Raw genomic sequence first — 18848 nt, 5'->3', positions numbered from 1 at the left:
CAGAAAAGATAAATTCACAAATAATTACAAGGTTAAACTTTGGTAGTGAATGCACTTAGATATGGACAAAGGTCAGAAATAATATGGATCGACATTGCTAAGTTTAGATTTCACCACTTTCATTCTTGTGCATAAAAAGTTTAATCTCCTCTCTAATAATTACTAATGTGAACCATCGAAATTACTCTATCCCTAATTCCTTAGGTGAAGAGCCTAAATCCTCTATTAACAATCAACTCCATGATCAATTAATAAGAAAACTCGCATTAAGAATAGAGATATTAAGACAACCAATGTAGTAAGTTCCTTACTAGATTTCATCCATCCACTAGGCTCCTTGTTTCAGATTTGGATCACAAGATACGTTCCCATACCCCATGAATCCTAAAAATCAAGTCATGAATGTTCCCATTACAAGAAAGCATTAAAGATTATAAACAAGAAACTAGAAATTAACAGGCATATATATATATATATATATATATATATATATATATATATATATATATATATATATATATATATATATATATATATTCAAAGTGTCCAACAAATACACAAGAATCCAGTAACTACATCAATTCTTAACAAGATGAATTAGGTTCTCCATTTCCATGGAAGAATCTCAAGCTTACAAACATGGATGAAAGAAGAAGGAGACCCAAGGAGGAGAAAAGGATGCTTCCACATGCCTTAAGCGGCCTCCATGAGCTCCTACAGTGAAGTTGTGCCTCCACACCATCGTCCCTGAGCGACACTCAAAGTTGAAGTGGCTTGGTGATAATGGTTGATTTTACGTGTTTTTGTGTATATATTTTGTGAATAAATCAACCCCTTCATAGCTTTTACCTTGCGTTATCCTCAAGTTTAATGTGTTTTCTAGTTTCTTATGTTTTATTTAGTATATGTTTGTTTTTACCTCTAATCTCTTTGTTTGAGTGTGTGAAATAAATGAATAGGAAGCAATTCTAGTGGAGGAAGACAAGCAATAAATCAAGGGAACATGTTTTGGGACAATAAAAGATCAATTTGAAGCAAATACCCATGTTGGACGCCTTTGGAGCAAGTAGATCTGCAGTAAAAGTGAAAACGATGCAGTGCTGAAAAATCAGGCCGGCCCCCCTAGTTCAGGGGGATGAGCGCCACCTGCATAGAAGCTGATTTCTGGTGTGCTCGAGCCGGGCGCTCTAGGAAGAGGGGCTAGGTGCTAGTTTCTGCACACCGGTCGCACTCGGGCGCCCCAAGAAGGGGGCTGGGCGCCAGTCTTCGCGCAACTCTCACGTCGGGCGCCCCAGGAAGGGGGCTGAGCGTGGACAGTGTTGATGTGTCAAAATGGGTTATTTAAACATGGTCTCATGATTTTGAGGTATAATTCTCCTCGTATACTTCATTCTTCACCTAGAGAGATTAGGAGAGGCCCTTGGAGGGTGTTTAGGGTGTTGGGAAGCTTTTTCACTCCTCCTTGGGTCTTCAAGCTTCATCAATGATGATTCTGCCCCTTTTGGGTTGAGGAAGACGATGGGTCACAAATTGGAGATGGAGATGCGAAGGAGAAGCCTAGTTGGAGCATGGAGCAGCTGCAAAGAACCTTGGGAAAGGCTATGCACATTTCTATGGATTCAATTGCTTCCTTATCTCCACCATGGAGGGCTTTTCCTATTTGTTGAGATTAGTTGTAAAACATGGAATTCTTATGTATTTTGTGATGTTAATGATATATGTTGTTCCAATTCATGTTAGTATTCAATTTTTATGCTTAATGCTTGCTTTGGATTGATCACCCATGCATGAATTTTGGTTCTTGATGTATTGAGAAATATGAATTGAATCTAGAACCGAAATTGAACACCTATTGGATGGAATTGAGATGTTTGTGAATGCATGAGAATGAAATGGATGAACTCTAGTCTTAACAAATTGTAAATACTCTATGTTAAATTCCTTGTACACCAACTGTTTGTTAAAATACCAAAAAGAGTTTCTTGTGTTTTTTGCACACTTTGATATCTAATTGAGTTATAAAAGGAAGAATTGTCATGTGTTGCACAAGTCCCTTGGGAGAGAATGATATTTATCACTTGCTACGTTGCGACTGGTGCACTTGTCGTTGGTTTTCCAGCCAACACTTGGTTTCTTACATATATAACATACGAGAGGAATTTCCTTTCGCTGATCATTTTTGGAAGTTGATCCAGGGCGTCTGCCTTTGAACTGTGTGCCCTTCTTTCTTCTCCACATCTAATTGTTCTTCTTGGAGATGAATGATAGTTCATCCTTATCTGATTCTTCCATGGTGTCTTCTTTACCAATTTACTCTTCTGAAGGTTCTTCTAACTTAAGGGCTTTTATGGGAGTCCTTCTGGCTGGCTTCTAAGCTTTCAACACTATGTTGTTTTCTTTCTTTATGATTCCATCTTGTTGAAGATCTTGCTCATGAACTTTTAGGATTCCAACGAGTACCTTTAAGCTCATGCAATCAAGATTCTTTGAGATTCTTAGGATGATGACTTCTAGTCTCCATTGCTTGGGAAGACTGCAAATAGTTTTGTCAATATTTTAAAAATTTTCATTGGTCTTACATAGCAATCTTAACTCATTTAAGATCGTTTGAAACCGATTTAAGATGGCTTGGATATTGTTGTTGTCCAGCATGGAAAATAACTCGTACACCCAAGCTAGTATGCTCAGCTTGTTTCTTTTAACTTTACTTGAGCCTTCATATGTGACAACTAAGGTGTTCTACATTTCTTTTTCTTCCTTGAACCATGTACTTTCTTGTATTCTTCCTCAATTAAAGCATAGATTAGCGAATTTATAGCTTTAGAGTTAAGAAGGTACATGTGTTTTTGTTCATCAGACCATGAACTTCTTTGCATGAGTTATCCCTTATTATCAAAAGGCATATAGTTACCATTCTTAACCACATCCCACATGTCGATGTGAAAAGATTCAAAGAATGCAACTATTCTTTGTGAGACCACAAAGAAATAAATCACAAAAAGAATAATAAAAATAAACAAATTTATTCATCTAAACTTAGAATCCAATTAAGAAATTACAGTAGAATCAACCCAAAGCCTTAGCATTGCATGTAATGTGGAGATAACATTAAAATATAAGAAAAGAGGGTGAAGAATATTATAAAAGAGATAGAGGACGAAATTTGAACCCCCAAAGGGTTCCTCAAGCTCCTCTAATGTGTTTCCCTCAGTCTACTTATATAGAAATTAGATTGGGTTGTATTTTGGGCTTTTATGTTATTATAATCTCCTTCTTGATAATGTAACACTAGTGCAAAAACCGCGTATAATGTCACGCGTTCAATATTTAACCATTGAATAGCCAACGCTAAAATGAACGGTGGCATTTTTGTAAAAAATGCAATTATTAGATGATGTTTAGAATTATAATTCGACGTCAATTTGTTATATTGGGTATATTTTGCAAAAATGCTTGGCACGAAGGTGAAAATGTATTTACATATGACGTCGAATTCTCTAGAATTAGACATCAAAAGGATATAAAACATCGAATGCCTCAGCGTTAGACGTTAAAAGGTTATCGAATTCAATAAAAAATTTGAGCGAGAGATTGAAAATTCATTCACTTTATCTTAGCGCGTGATACTCTCTTCTCTGCTTAAACTTTTTTGAAACGAAGTTTGACGACCATCACATGTAATCTTTCTTTCATTTGTTACAAATACATGTTAATTAACTACTTTAGGTATGGTTTTTGTTTGTTTTGACCATTGATAACGATAATTCTTACCATTATCTATGACGCAATTTTCTTACCAAATCGACTCTCTTGAAGCTTGAAACATGTTTAATCCTCTCTTTTATCTAACTTTGTGAATAAGTTTAGCTTAGGCTCTACATACGAGTTTTCATCACTAATTCCTCAAGTTGTAGGCAATTTGCGTGCTTTGGAGGAGTATTTTAACTAGCAAGAGTGGGAGCCGAGGAAAGCTACAAAAGAAAGTGTTTTGAAGGAGCATGGAAGATTTCTCATGCTTGGGCGCCCCAATTTCTGCGCATACCTCGTGCCCGGGCACCTCAGCCAGGGGGTCGGGCGCCAGTCTTCACACAACTCTAGTGCAGACCTCGCGCCTGGGCACCCTAGAGGAAGGGGGCTGGGCGTGACTTTTGCTTACATGGAACCCTAGACCTATTTAAGGCTTCCGTGCAATGAGGGTGGTATCTTCTTGGCGGCTAAAGCTCGAAACACCATTCTTGGACCTCTGGGAGCTGGTTTTGAGTAGTGGGAACTCTCCATTCTTCCTCCTTGAGTCTCCATCTCTTCCATTTTCTTTCATTGTAAGCTCAAGCTCTCCATGACTGTGGAGAGTTAAGTTCATTTTTGTTGGGGAATGATGTAACTACGAAACTTTCTTGTAAATGCACTTGTGTTTAATGAATTTAAGCTTCTTTCATTTATTGTGAGTGTTTATTTCCTTCTCTTAAAGCTCGTTGTGACTTGATCAACCATAGCATGAATCTTAGGTTTGCTTGATATTGGGAAGTATTGTGTGAACCTTGAAATGGAATAAACACCTAAAGGAAATTGTGTCTAGGGATAGAGCTTCGCCCTTTAGTTGTCTTAAACCACTATTCTTAATGCAGATGAACTTTTTAGGTTACCAAGGGATTGGAATTTAATGAGTGAGTCTAGACTCTCTCTACCAAGGGATTGGGTTTGAGTAATATAGCAGGTTGACATGAGCAATTAAATGAAGTAGTAGTAATGTGCAGTTGCATGAGAGTGTAGTAGGTACAATCATTCTCCAACATCTCCATTCCATATTGTATCATCTTTAATCAATAAATTTTCAAGTGTTTTTAACTCCAAGAAGTTCAATCTATCACTTATATATGATGTTAAATTTCATTGCACTAAAACTATATTAAGAGGGAATATTCTTTAGTCTAAAATAGTTAGATAAGTATACGATTGTAAAGTGTCATACGAGTTCCTTGGGATACGATATCCGGTCTTACTGGTTTATTACTTAGAACGATTTGGTACGCTTGCTAAAGAGTTAACAACCATTTTCGAGTTCTTGTCCTTCATAGGCTCATTCTATTTTCTCTCTCACTGGTGGCAACACTTTATTTCGACGAATCCACCTTTTGAATGTTAGTTTTCATTTTTGTTTTGAAGGACTTATTTGTTGAACTTGTTTGTTGTTTTTTTTTGTTGAACTTGTTTGTTGTTGTTGTTTGATTGAACTTGTTTGTTCTTTGTTATTATTGTTTGTTGTTGATACTACACATCACGTTCATAGTTCGTGCTTTATAAAATACCAAAAACTAAAATTTGTTGTTTTTCTACTTTTTATGTCTCGAAGAGTTGTAAAAAAGGATCACGGTTAATTAAAAAAATAAAAAAAATTGATTAACGTCGAATATTAACAAAATTCGACGAAGCCTTGGAACAAAATGTCCTTAAAATGTTCCCACGAGCTCGCGTGTAAGCCCATGGTGGTAATGTTCATCCTAGTTAGTCATTGCATAGTGTATTCCTTTAAAGCTAATGTAGCTAATTTACACACAAAGAATTGTCTACACTATACAAATCAAAAGCTTGTTCTACTTTAGCTAGCTAATCTGAAAAAATAGAAGGATCTTCTTCTCCTTTAAAAGGTGACAAGTTTAACTTTGGCAATTAAAGGCATTGGTCAAAAGCTCTATCTTCTTAATGCTTTTCGAAACGGCCATGACCATGAGGATTAGACTTGTGATCTTGGTGCCCATATGTTTGCTTTCCTTTCATCTTAAGCTCATTGTCCATCCTCCTATTAAGAGAGTCAAGTTCATGTTGAATTTTTTGAAGTGCATTTGCCAAGTCCAATTTGCTAGATGCACTTCCATGATAGCTATCTCCATTAGAGGAAGATTTCCTTGAACTTATAGGCACGTTTCTAACATAAAACAATAGCAAAAGCTCACAATAAAAAGGGGTTAGAACAACAGCAAAATCACCCCAAAACAATAACTCACTTATAGGTTGAAGGCTTACGATTTTGTGTAAAAGAAAGGAAAGATCACTCAAACTCACTTGCAAGCTTCACTCAAGATAGCAATATGTCTCAAAGTCAGAATTTAGATCACTTAATCAATGAAAAATAAAAGTGAAAGAATGTACAATCAACCTCAACAAATACAAGGACACAAGCCAAAAGAAATAGACTTCAAGAGGCCAAAAAAAATCAAGTGAAAACCACTAGACAAATGATGTAAAAGGAACCTAGTAAAGCAACAAAAATTGACACAGAAAAATGGCGGCAAACTAGAAGACTACAAGATACAAAACAACAAGGAAAATAAAGGAATCAAAACAAAGGCACATCTAAATATACTACAACAAAAGAATACACACAAACAAGGCAATCACACCAAAAATCCTCTACGCATACATGAAAAGAAAGATCTAAAATTGAGTGGAAATAATTTAGCATGCTTCAAACTAATATATTTTGTAAACTGATGATAATAAAGGCTTAAATTAAGATGTTAAAACACACACCCAACTGGAAGAGTGCCTTAGCCACATTCAAAATAGTAAGCACAAAACATATTGATGTTGTTGATTGTTTTCAAACTGCTACAACCATATGTTTCAGCCAAGCACTCAAGATTTGATTATGTGTGTTTGAACAACACTGATTTTATGTTTGTTTGAGATCTCTACTAGTGTAAAACACATAAGCAAAGCATACACACTTAAATCCTAGTTTGATCCATCTCAATTCATCATATAAGAGTAATGATGCAAAGGACTTTAGTAAGTGCAATTCAAGATAAAATTGCTAGAAAACTCCTAAAGAGGAATCACATATGACTCAAATCAAAGGTTAAACAATCAGTAAGGACTTCAAATAGACCAGCCAAGACAAGAAATAAAAGTTGGAAAGGAAAATAAAAAGAATTTAGAAGCCTACTTATTGAAGACTTCCAAGAGGTACTTGTTGCTTGTGTTTGCAGGTTTTGTTTATACCATATGGACGAAAACTTTTGGACCACTTCTAGGAAGTTAATTGGAGTCTTTACATCATTATTGAGGTGCTCTTGATGTTGAATAACATCCAAAAGAAAAACTCCATCTAGCAAACACACAAAACAGTAAGCAAATATAACAAACAGATTAGGAATGACCCAAACTGCAAGCAAACTATGGAGTATTGAATGAATTACCACCAAATGAACATAGTAAATGATGGAATTAATGTGAAATAAAGACTGGATATTGTTCCTAACATGTAAACAAAACTATACAAAAGATTTCACTCAAATTGGAGTTGAAATGCGCAAGTTATGACATAAACATTGCTGGGCTACAATCAACGTGTGCTGGGGATTGTGCTGAGCGCCAACGAAAAAAAACAAAGGCTTTTTCTATCTAACATGCATTCCTAAATTAATCAAACCTAAGGCTCTAATACCACATGATATGGAACAACATGCCCAGATGGAAATAAGCCTAAGGACTAAACGAGAACAATTAAGAATTGAAATTAAAAGACTAAAAATGTAAGAGAGAAAGGAGAAAAACCTTATGAATTGGAAGAAATACCACTTGAAAGGATCGAAAGATAAATTTCAAGGATGATCGACATTTATTCTTCACAAGATAAGACCCGAAATTAGACTAAGACAAAATTCTATCTAACATGCATTCCTAAATTGATCAAACCTAAGGCTTTGATACCACATGATATGGAACAACATGCCTAGATAAAAATAAGCCTAAGAACTAAACGAGAACAATTAATAAATGGAATTAAAAGACTAAAAATGTAAGAGAGAAAGGAGAAAAACCTTATGAATTGTAAGGCATGCCACTTGAAAGGATCCAAGATAAATGTCATGGATGATCGACACTTGTTCTTCACAAGATAAGACCCAAAATTGGACTAAGAGACAAAATTTTATCTCAAAGAAGTAATGCAATTGAATACAAAACACTCTTTATATTCAAATTTGAAGGTGTATGTACAAAGGAGACCTTAGGTTGCTTATATAGCACTAGGAGATGAAGTAGGTGGAGAAAACTAAAGGATATGAGACTTGGAGACCTTCAAGCTAGACAACAGCTCTCAAGGTTGTTTTATGTCCCACATCTCTTAATTCTACAACTTCTTAAGGGTATTTAATCTACCTAACTAGTCTAAAGTTCAAAACTAAAACTATACATGAGCGAACTTGCATTACAAGCAACTATAAGAAGAAGAGACTTATTTATTCTTCTTTCTTTTAAGTCCAAACTATGTTGAGGAAGTGCGAATGAAGGAATGCCATGACTAGGTCGCCCAACAAGAGCCTCTGACAATGACGCCAAAGACGACGCTCTGCGACGATGGTCACCAGAGAGCAGATAATATTACAATGAAGATGCTTATTTAAAATATTACTTAGGTCTCTACACAATAATTCTTTTATCATATATATGTTTTTAATAATATATACTTAATTGGACCACTTGATTAATAAAATATAATAATCAATGAATTCTTATATTATATATATATATATATATATATATATATATATATATATATTCTTTTCTTAGTGAGAAAAAAGAGAGTAGATAGTAGGAGTTTTAAGAGATGCCGAGTGAGAAAGAAAGTATTTTTCTATGTAATCTTTTGTTTTAGAAGTTTCTTTGAGAAATAATTCAGTTTTGGGTAATGCTCCACCTTTTCTCTTTTTACTTTTTATTTTATCGGCTTCTCTCTAATTTGTTTACCTTCTTTTTGAAGACTTCTAACAACTTCTCTGAAGATGATTCTACAAGTTTTGTTAGTACATGTTACTTTGCGTCTAAAAGCTTCGTAAGGGAGGGCAAGCATCTAGTTCAGGGATATGAAATACTTGAAGGTGAAGTTGAGAATTTTGTGTTATTGTATATGTTGTGATTTATTTATTCGAATTATTCTTTAACACGTAAGGGTATAGGTTGATATGTCTGTGCAGTTTTGTATTTTTAGATAAAAAGTTGGTGGAAGCAGAGCAGAAAGGGCAGGAACAGATTTCATATTGTTACAGAAAAGGAGCATGATGAAATTTCTAAGGTGTGGAGGGAAGATATGTATGAATAATAGTGACGTGGAAAATAACTACAAGGGAGAAGAGCAACCTTCAAGAAATGTGATAGAAAGCTCAGAAGAACGACGCAGTGATGAAGCTAAAGCACATTTTTGGTGGTTGTTGCCAAAGAAAACATACGATTCGATAAAAGAGAACAAGCCTGAATCCGATTGCAGCGAAATAGACTATGACACTATAAAGCAACAGAGGCCTGTAGGAAACACGGTGCTGCATATAGCAGCTCTCTATGGAAATGATAAGTGTGTTGAAAAGGTACTTCAAATTGGTCGAGGGCTTTTGCTAACAGTAAATACTACTGGTGATACGCCACTGCATGTTGCTGCAAGAGCTGGCAACATCTCTACTCTCGAGAAGTTGGTGGCTGCATCAAAAGAGGCAATCCTTGTAACCAACAAACAAGGAAATACTTTCTTTGATGAGGCCTTATTGAATGGTCACAAAAATGTTATGAACATTCTAGATTCTTCACCAGCCTTAAAGCAATTGGCTGAGGATACTGCGTTTACTAGTAGAAACCGTAGACGCAAATCAGTTTTGCACTTAGCAATCGAGAAAGGCTACCGAGACATTGTTGATGATTTATTGACCAGAGTAATTCCTCGTTACCAAGGTATAAAAGTTCCTACACACTTCAATTTTCACCTATTATTTTTTTCTTTAATTTCACAATCGTTTGGTCGGAGAACGAGAATTGTACTACTGAATAATTAATTGCTAATTATTAATAAGTTAGGCCTTTCCAATTTTTTCAATTAATATTTTATTTTATAATTAAGTTTTTGGATAAATATTTCTCAAATTATGTCCAACCTCTTCTCTTTCCATCCTATTAATACACATTTAATGAATCTGAATCTTCAAGAATTGTTCGAGTGAATGTAAAATATTGAAATGTAATTACGTTTCTAACAGCTTTACGAGATAGCATAATCTACAATGTGAATTTAATACATACAATTTATTTAAAATCTAAACAAATAATCTTTCATAAATTAAAAAACAAATTACGTAGTTAAATAATTTGTCTCATCTTTACAGTTTTATATGATAATCATTATAGTATGTCCCGATATAAAAAAGAAATTTATATAATAACATTTTTATTAAAAGAAAAATCATCTAAACTTATATTTATTTTCCTCTCTCTATCTCTCTCTCTGTATATATATATATATATATATATATATATATATATATATATATATATATACTTGATAGTTGCATTACAGAGCAATATTCTGTGAAGGAGAGAAGTCCCACATCCAGTAAAACATTGTAAGGGACTTCCTCCTCCTTTGGTTATAAAAGAGAGGTTAAGGTTCCCCTTTCCTCATCCCATTCTCTTCTCTTCCTTCTTTAGTTCTCTTGCTTTTAAGCAATTGAGGAATTCTTAAGAGTGTTGTAATTTCTCCTCTTAGTATAAAATTTCCAGTTATTTGCCTAGTTTTGCCTAGTCTAAATTTTCTCATCTTTATTCTTTGTTGTGTGTGCTTGTGTCATATGACTGATTTCCAACAGTGGTATCAGAGCTACTGGTATTCCACTGCTATATAAAACTTCTGAGTATGTTCTGTGGTTGTGGTTTAATCCGATCTTCCACATCAGAAAAGAGTTATTACTGAAAACGTTTGATAGTGTGAAAGTGCTGTCTGGGAAAGTTCTGGCTAAGGAAAAACTTGGTACTTAAGAGTGTCCGTTGTGACCCACCTCTCTTTCTTGGGAACTTCTTAGGCTTTACTTTACGGTCTACCTGTATAGTTCCAGTAGATAATACTATTCATAGTGAGAAGTGCATAAGCTGGTTCTGAAAAAAAAATGATGACAAAATATGAGATAGAGAAGTTTAAAGGGAACAATTTCTCGTTATGGAAATTAAAGATGAAGGCAATTCTGAGAAAAGACAATTGCATAGATGCAATTGAAGAAAAACCAGCAGAAATGACGGATCAGAAGTGGAAAGAAGTTGACAGCAAAGGAGATTTGGGATGTCCTCATAAAATTATATGAGGTCAACTCTCTTCACACAAGGATATTTTTGAAAAGAAAACTTTACACACTTCGAATGAGTGAGTCTACTTCGGTGACGGATCATATCAACCACCTCAACACCTTGTTCGCCCAACTATCCGCCGCAGATTTCAACATAGTTGAAAATGAGCGTGCAGAACTTCTACTTCAAAGCTTACCAGACTCGTATGACCAACTCATCATCAACGTTACTAACAATAATATTGAAGGGCACCTATACTTTGAGGATGTTGCCGGAACTATTCTTGAAGAAGAATCCAGGCGGAAAAACAAAGTAGATAGAGCGGAAACCTCTAAACAAGCAGAAGCATTGATGATGACAAGAGGAAGGTCAACGGAACGTGGCTCTAGTGGGAGTAAAAGTAATGAAAGGTCAAGCTCACAAAGTAAGAAGAGTTTCAAATACAAATGCTACTATTGTGGCAAGAAAGGGCACACAAAGAAAGAGTGCTGGAAGAGGAAAAATGAAGCTTCAACCTCACAAGGTTGTGTTGCAAATGCCCAAGAAGATGGAGAAATCCTGGTGAGCGAAGCAGCAATCAGTTCTAATGGTGAAAAGAAATTTCATGATAGATGGATAATGGATTCAGGAGCAACGTGGCAAATGACTCCACATCGAGACTGGTTTCACACTCATGAGCCTATCTCAGGTGGATCTGTTTTCATGGGAAATGACCATGCATTGGAAATTGTTGGAATTGGTACAATCAAAATAAAGATGTATGATGGTACTGTTCGCACAATTCAAGGAGTAAGACATGTGAAAGACTTGAAGAAGAATCTATTGTCTATAGGACAACTAGATGACCTCGGATGTAAGATCCATATTGAAGGAAGGATCTTGAAAGCAGTGAGGGGAAATTTGGTGGTCATGAAAGCTGAGAAGATCACAGCAAACTTATATGTGCTTCTAGGAGATACTGTGCAAGAAGCTAATGCAACAGTTGCATCGACAAGCGAAAAAGAAGCAATACTAATGTGGCATCGTAGACTTGGGCATATGTTAGAACGAGGACTGCAAATTCTTGCGGAACGTGATCTCATACCCGGGCTCAAGAAGGTTGATTCACCTTTCTGCGAGCATTGTGTAACAAGCAAGCAACATAGGCTGAAGTTTGCTAGAACGACTACCAAAAGTAAACATATACTGGACTTGATCCATTCTGATGTGTGGGAATCACCAGAACTATCACTCGGAGGAGCAAAATACTTTGTATCATTTATTGATGATTACTCTAGGAGATTATGGGTGTATCCTATCAAGAAGAAGTCCGATGTGTTTGCTCAGTTCAAGGAGTTCAAAGCACAAGTAGAACTTGAAACTAGAAAAAGAATTAAGTGCTTGAGAACAGATAACGGAGGAGAATATGTAGATGGAGATTTTCAAGAATTCTGCAAGAAAGAAGGTATTGTCAGACAATTTTCAGTACCACACACACCGCAACAAAATGGTGTAGCAGAGCGGATGAACAAAACTCTTCTAGAAAGAACACAATCTATGTTACAAACTGCGGGTGTAGCTAAATCCTTTTGGGCAGAAGCAGTTAAAACTGCTTGTTACTTGATAAACAGGTCACCATCAACTGCAATTGAGCTGAAAACTCCAATGGAGATGTGGAATGGCAAAGCAGCTAATTATTCATCCTTACGTATATTTGGTTGTCCTGTGTACGTGATGTACAACATCCAAGAAAGGACAAAGTTGGATCCAAAATCCAGGAAATGCATATTCTTGGGTTATGCTGACAATGTAAAGGGGTATCGTTTGTGGGATCCTACTGCCCACAAAGTTATTGTTAGCAGAGATGTAGTCTTTGCAGAAAATGAACTACAAAGTAAGCAGACAAATGACAGCGAGAAGAAGGACAAAATTATAGTACAGATAGAGAAGAAACCTTCGGAAAATTCTTTTGATTCAGAAGAGGAGCAAGAAGAACATGAGCCAAATGAAGTTGGTGATGGAGAACTCCGACGTACAACAAGAGAAAGGGTCAAACCATCTTGGCATTCACAATATGTGATGACAAGTCATGATGCGTATTGTCTCCTAAGTGAAGAAGGAGAACCTTCAATTTTTCAAGAGGCCGTGACTAGTTCAGATGCTTCTCTGTGGATGGCTGCAATGCAAGAAGAAATTGAAGCTCTTCATAGAAACAAGACATGGAATCTTGTGGAACTTCCGAAGGGTCGAAAAGCCATTGGTTGCAAATGGGTGTATAAGATCAAGAAAGATGGCAATGATCAAGTGGAAAGATATCGTGCTAGATTAGTTGTTAAAGGATATGCTTAGAAAGAAGGCATTGATTTTAACGAGATTTTCTCCCTAGTTGTTAGACTAACAACGATCAGAATTGTCCTTGCAATGTGTGCTGCATTTGATTTACATCTAGAGCAATTGGATGTAAAGACTGCTTTCCTTCATGGAGAACTTGAAGAGGAAATTTATATGCTCCAACCAGAAGGCTTTGAAAAACAAGAAAACTTGGTTTGCAGGTTGAACAAATCTCTATACGGTCTAAAGCAGGCGCCAAGGTGTTGGTATAAGAGATTTGATTCCTTCATCATTAGCCTCGGATACAACAGACTAAGTTCAGACCATTGTACTTATTACAATAGGTTTACAGAAAATGATTTTATCATTTTATTGTTGTATGTGGATGACATGTTGGTGGTAGGCCCCAACAAAGCTCTAATCCAAGAACTGAAGGCACAGTTGGCTAGGGAATTTGATATGAAGGACTTGGGACCGGCAAACAAGATTTTAGGGATGCAAATTCACTGAGACAGAAAAGATAGGAAGATTTGGCTTTCACAGAAGAACTATTTATTGAAGATCTTGCGACGCTTCAACATGCAAGATTGCAAGTCAATTTCTACCCCACTTCCTATCAACTGTAAGTTATCCTCAAGTATGAGACCTAGCAGTGAAGCAGAGAGGATGGAAATGTCTCGTGTACCGTATGCATCAGCAGTAGGAAGCCTCATGTATGCCATGATTTGTACAAGACCGGACATTGCTCAAGCAGTGGGAGTGGTTATTAGATTCATGGGAAATTTTGGTGGAGAGCATTGGAATACTGTTAAGAGGATCCTTAGATACATCAAAGGAACCTCAAATGTTGCATTATGTTATAAAGGATCAGAATCAATCGTCAGAGGCTATGTTGATTCAGATTTTGCAGGTGATCTGGATAAAAGGAAATCCACTACTGGCTATGTGTTTACAATTGCTGAGGGGCTATAAGTTGGTTATCCAAGTTACAAGATGTTGTAGCTCTGTCTACTACAGAAGCTGAATACATGGCAGCCACTCAAGCATGTAAGCAAGCTATTTGGATTAAAAGGATAATGGAGGAACTTGGGCACAAGCAACAACAAATTGTTGTGTATTGTGATAGTCAAAGTGCTTTGCACATTGCAAAGAATCCAGCCTTTCATTCTAGGACAAAGCACATAGGAATAAGATATCACTTTGTGAGGGAAGTAGTGGAAGAAGGAAGTGTTGATATGCAAAAGATTCACACAGATGAAAACCTAGCAGATGTCATGACAAAGCCGGTCAATACTGACAAGTTTAGGAAGACTCGATCCTATTACGGTCTATTGGAAACATAAGCAACATGGATGACAAATGTGGTGTGAAGATTTGATTAGTTTAATCAAAATCTTCAAGTGGGAGATTGTGAAGGAGAGAAGTCCCACATCCAGTAAAACATTGTAAGGGACTTCCTCCTTTGGTTATAAAAGAGAGGTTAAGGTTTCCCTTTCCTCATCCCATTCTCTTCTCTTCCTTCTTTAGTTCTCTTGCTTTTAAGCAATTGAGGAATTCTTTAGAGTGTTGTAATTTCTCCTCTTAGTATAAAATTTCCAGTTATTTGCCTAGTCTAAATTTTCTCATCTTTATTCTTTGTTGTGTGTGCTTGTGTCATATGACTATCCCTAGTAGCAGTCAACACTGAACCAATAATGCTCTACCACTGTGATGACATCTCTCGTAAAGGGCGCTCAGCGAGACTGGATATTGAAATGGCAAAGGAAAACATGTTCTTACAAAGTCAACGAGACCCGTCACCACCCATTGAAGTAATTTTAAAAGGTAAATTTTGTTGTATAACTGTATATTTTATATTATCATTCACTAATAAATGTATTCATGATCCTTAAACGATATACTTTTGATTGAGAATAAGGAGTTCAAAAAATATCCTTAAAAAGTGAGAATATTCATGATCATATTTGCATACATTTGTAGTTAGTTTTATAAAACGAAAATTTAACACAATTAATACTTCATTAAAAAATAAAGACAATTTTAAAGATTCAATTAGAAAAATGTTTTACACAACTTATACAAAACTTATCGCAGCTTAATTATTAAATTGATCCATTTTCAAAATTTTGTACTTTTAAAACATGTAGCGGTCGTATGGAAACTCCCGCAAAATAGTTCTGAAATTCCTATAACTACTGGCGATTTTGAAAATTTTCAACAAATAGCTAGAAATTCCTGTAATTAGTAACGGTTAAACAAAAATTGCTAATAATTATTTACTTTTTTCAACTATGTTTTTTTTCTGACGTAAACACGAAAAATATATTTATTAGAGATTAAAACTTCGTAAAAAATAACTTCTAATAAAATTTGACATCTTTGTAATGTTAACAAATTTAATGAATGTAATAAGAATATTTACTATAAAATTTTAATACTAGTCAAAGAAAATAGACAAACACTTTGTAATATATATATATATATATATATATATATATATATATATATATAGGTTATCCTATTATCTCTATTCAATATTCAAGTTTTCTTAAATTTCAGAAATTAATGTAATTGGTTAATTTGTTTTGTCATTCATATTTGTTTATTTGATATTGATTTTCTATTATTTCTTCATTTCTCTAAATAATTCATTTATTCGATATTTTTTTGTCAAGATTGTGCTTATAATTAGTTATTCATGATATATGTCAGCTATTCTAGAAAAAATAGTAAACAAAAAGAAGGAATGGATTCATGGTAAGGAACACCAACAAAGAAATGCTCTTCACCATGCGGCTTCTATAGGTTACCTACATGGTGTTCAGTTATTGCTTGAAAGTTGTGATACATGTCATATGGGAACAGACAAAGATGGATTTTTTCCTCTTCATTTGGCTTCTGCATATGGGCATACTGACGTGGTAAAGAAATTGCTAGAAATTTGTCCAAATCCCAGAGAAATAGTTGATAACAAAGGTCGAAATATCATTCACATTGCAGCTATAATGGGTCAATTTAATGTGATAAAGTACATCTTGCAAAATGCAAAAGATGAAGTTAAAGATATGATAAATGACAAGGATTATGATGGAAACACTCCCTTGCATCTGGCTGCCTCATGTTGTCATCCAAAAGTTGTGCAAGCCTTGACATGGGACACAAGGGTTGATCTCCATTGCCTTAACAACAACAGTCAAACAGCTCTCGATGCTTTTGAGCAATTTAAACAAGAAGATAATCCGCCCTTCCCACAGGCAAGTATATATAGAGTATTGTTTTTACTTAAAATTTCAAGATTTAAATATATGCCTTTTTTATTTATAGTGACTGTTATGGTAATATATGTTCGACAAGGTTCTTAATCAATTAAAATTCATCTTGAATGATTAAGGAACTATTTTTGCTTTATTTTTCATTAGCTCTCACATAATATAGTAAGGTGGTATATTTCATCCACATTAATTGTGTAAATTGTGAAAAAAATTGATCATCATCATCATAGCTCTGTTAAGACATTATTGGAATGTTCAATTTGTAACACAAACTTGTATTTGTAGCGGCTAACATGGTGTCTACTAAAATCTGCTGGTGTACAAAATGCTAAAAGAGGGCAGAATATCGAGATCCCTTCCCCCTACAAGCCAAAACCCAAAAGTACAGAATTTTATAAAGACAGAATCAACACTCTTATGGTGGTTTCAACCCTTATTACTACAGTAGCATTTGCCGCAGGTTTTACTTTGCCTGGTGGAACTAATAGTTCTGCTCCAGAACAAGGCATGGCTATTATGTTACATCACGTGTGGTTTAAACCATTTATTTTCTGCATCACAGCATCCATGTACGGTGGTATTAGTGTCATTATTATACTCATTTGGGCTCAATTAGGAGATATAACTTTGGCTATTTTTGCTCTTAATGTGGCAACACCCGTTTTAGGAGTCACTCTTGCAACCTTATCAGTGGCATTCTTGGCTGGTGTCCACCTTGTTATAAGGGATCTCAGTTGGTTGGCCACTAGTATTATGATTTTGAGTGTGATCTTCATTCTTCTGCTTTTGTTGCTATACATTCTTCTCTGTTTGCCCTCAGCATCAAGCAACCTAATAATGCGATGGATTTCTTATTTCCCTTTCAAGATTCTCACATGGTTATTTGAGAAAACTTCAATTGAAGGTAGGTACTTCTAGATACATTATTCAAAATGCTACACCTTTATGGCTTTGTTTTCTTCTTTTTCTTTTTTGAGATGGAGATTGAACTTTGTTTTCATGTACATCTTATCTTATATAGTTGTATGACTTTTATGTACAAAATCATTTGGCTTTATGAGATATAAAATCTTTTATGAAAGTTTAATAACCAAGTACGTACTAGTACTTCTAAAAGAATTTTTCATATACATATATTGGTATATAGAATAAAAGTAAACAATAATTGTATCAAAATATTAATAAATATTAAGTCTTGGATGATGACTCTGTACATTTTTACCAATTGAAAAGATTTTCTTGTGTTAGTCCCTATACTTATCATTTTAACAAGAATGTTGGTTGATCCTATTATGTAAAAGGTATACTAGTATCATGATTATGCTGCAATGCAATGTTTTTTTTTCATATAAGAGTTTAATGATTTATTGAATTTCACAGATGAATGAGAATCTTTAATTCGAATTCAAATGGAAGAAAATGCCTATGGTGCGACATTATAAATTTTACAAGTTTACTACAAATTGTCATAATAAGAGGCCATGAAATTATGTTTGTGTGATGAAACTTTCTCTTATGATTCATTTTTCTGTGAATGATTTCCTTTATGTTTTCAAAAGGAAGGATATTACATTACAGTTATTACAGTTGGAGAACTCTATTATTGAGAATTTATTCATCACTATTTTGCTTTTATTGATTATGTGTGCTAACTATTTTTCAGATAAGAATATGTGAAAGACTCCTTCGTTGATCTGTATGATACTTAGAAAGTGACCCTAGATCAATATCTCAAGCTAGGGGTAAGGAGCTTGGTGCATATCAACATGGTTGAGTTGTGATTTGATAGTATGATATTAGCGGATGTTAATAAGACACTCCCTTGTGGTGTTTTGTCTAAGTTAGTTGATGTCATCTGGTTATGGCTATATGTGTTTGTAAGGCCAACATATTTTGTTGGAAACATGTAATTTCTCTAAACTCTTGGCTTGTCTGTGTGAGATCCTATATATTGGTTTGGTTGTGTATGCATTTATTTGGACAATGTGAGAAGATATACTATGTTTTTGATGAGTCTGATTGCTACAATATATGTCATTATTAGAGAATTTCTAAAGCAAACTCAATGGACAATTTCTCATTCCTTCAACCGTTACTTGCCTTTGATTTGATAGTAAATTTTATCACTTATTTAAATTCATTAAAATTTGAATTGATGTTTATTTT

At 34.9% G+C, this 18848-nt stretch overlaps 1 protein-coding gene across 1 annotated transcript; it reads left to right on the top strand.

Annotated features, from left to right (window-relative positions):
* The first annotated feature begins 9017 nt into the window (after positions 1–9017).
* Positions 9018–18695, top strand: LOC124839582 (protein ACCELERATED CELL DEATH 6-like). The gene is made up of 5 exons (XM_088108469.1): positions 9018–9720; positions 15088–15234; positions 16123–16664; positions 16968–17586; positions 18346–18695. The coding sequence occupies exons 1-5, from the start codon at positions 9057–9059 to the stop codon at positions 18357–18359; spliced, it is 1986 nt and encodes a 661-aa protein (XP_087964595.1). The 5' UTR covers positions 9018–9056; the 3' UTR covers positions 18360–18695.
* The last annotated feature ends 153 nt before the right edge of the window (positions 18696–18848 follow it).

This window comes from Vigna umbellata, chromosome 3 (genome assembly GCF_029865625.1).
Source record: "Vigna umbellata cultivar VRB3 chromosome 3, Vumbellata_1.0, whole genome shotgun sequence".
Taxonomy (NCBI): domain Eukaryota; kingdom Viridiplantae; phylum Streptophyta; class Magnoliopsida; order Fabales; family Fabaceae; genus Vigna; species Vigna umbellata.
The sequence above is the reverse complement of the archived record's forward strand: the minus strand, read 5'-3'. Positions and strand labels throughout refer to the sequence as shown.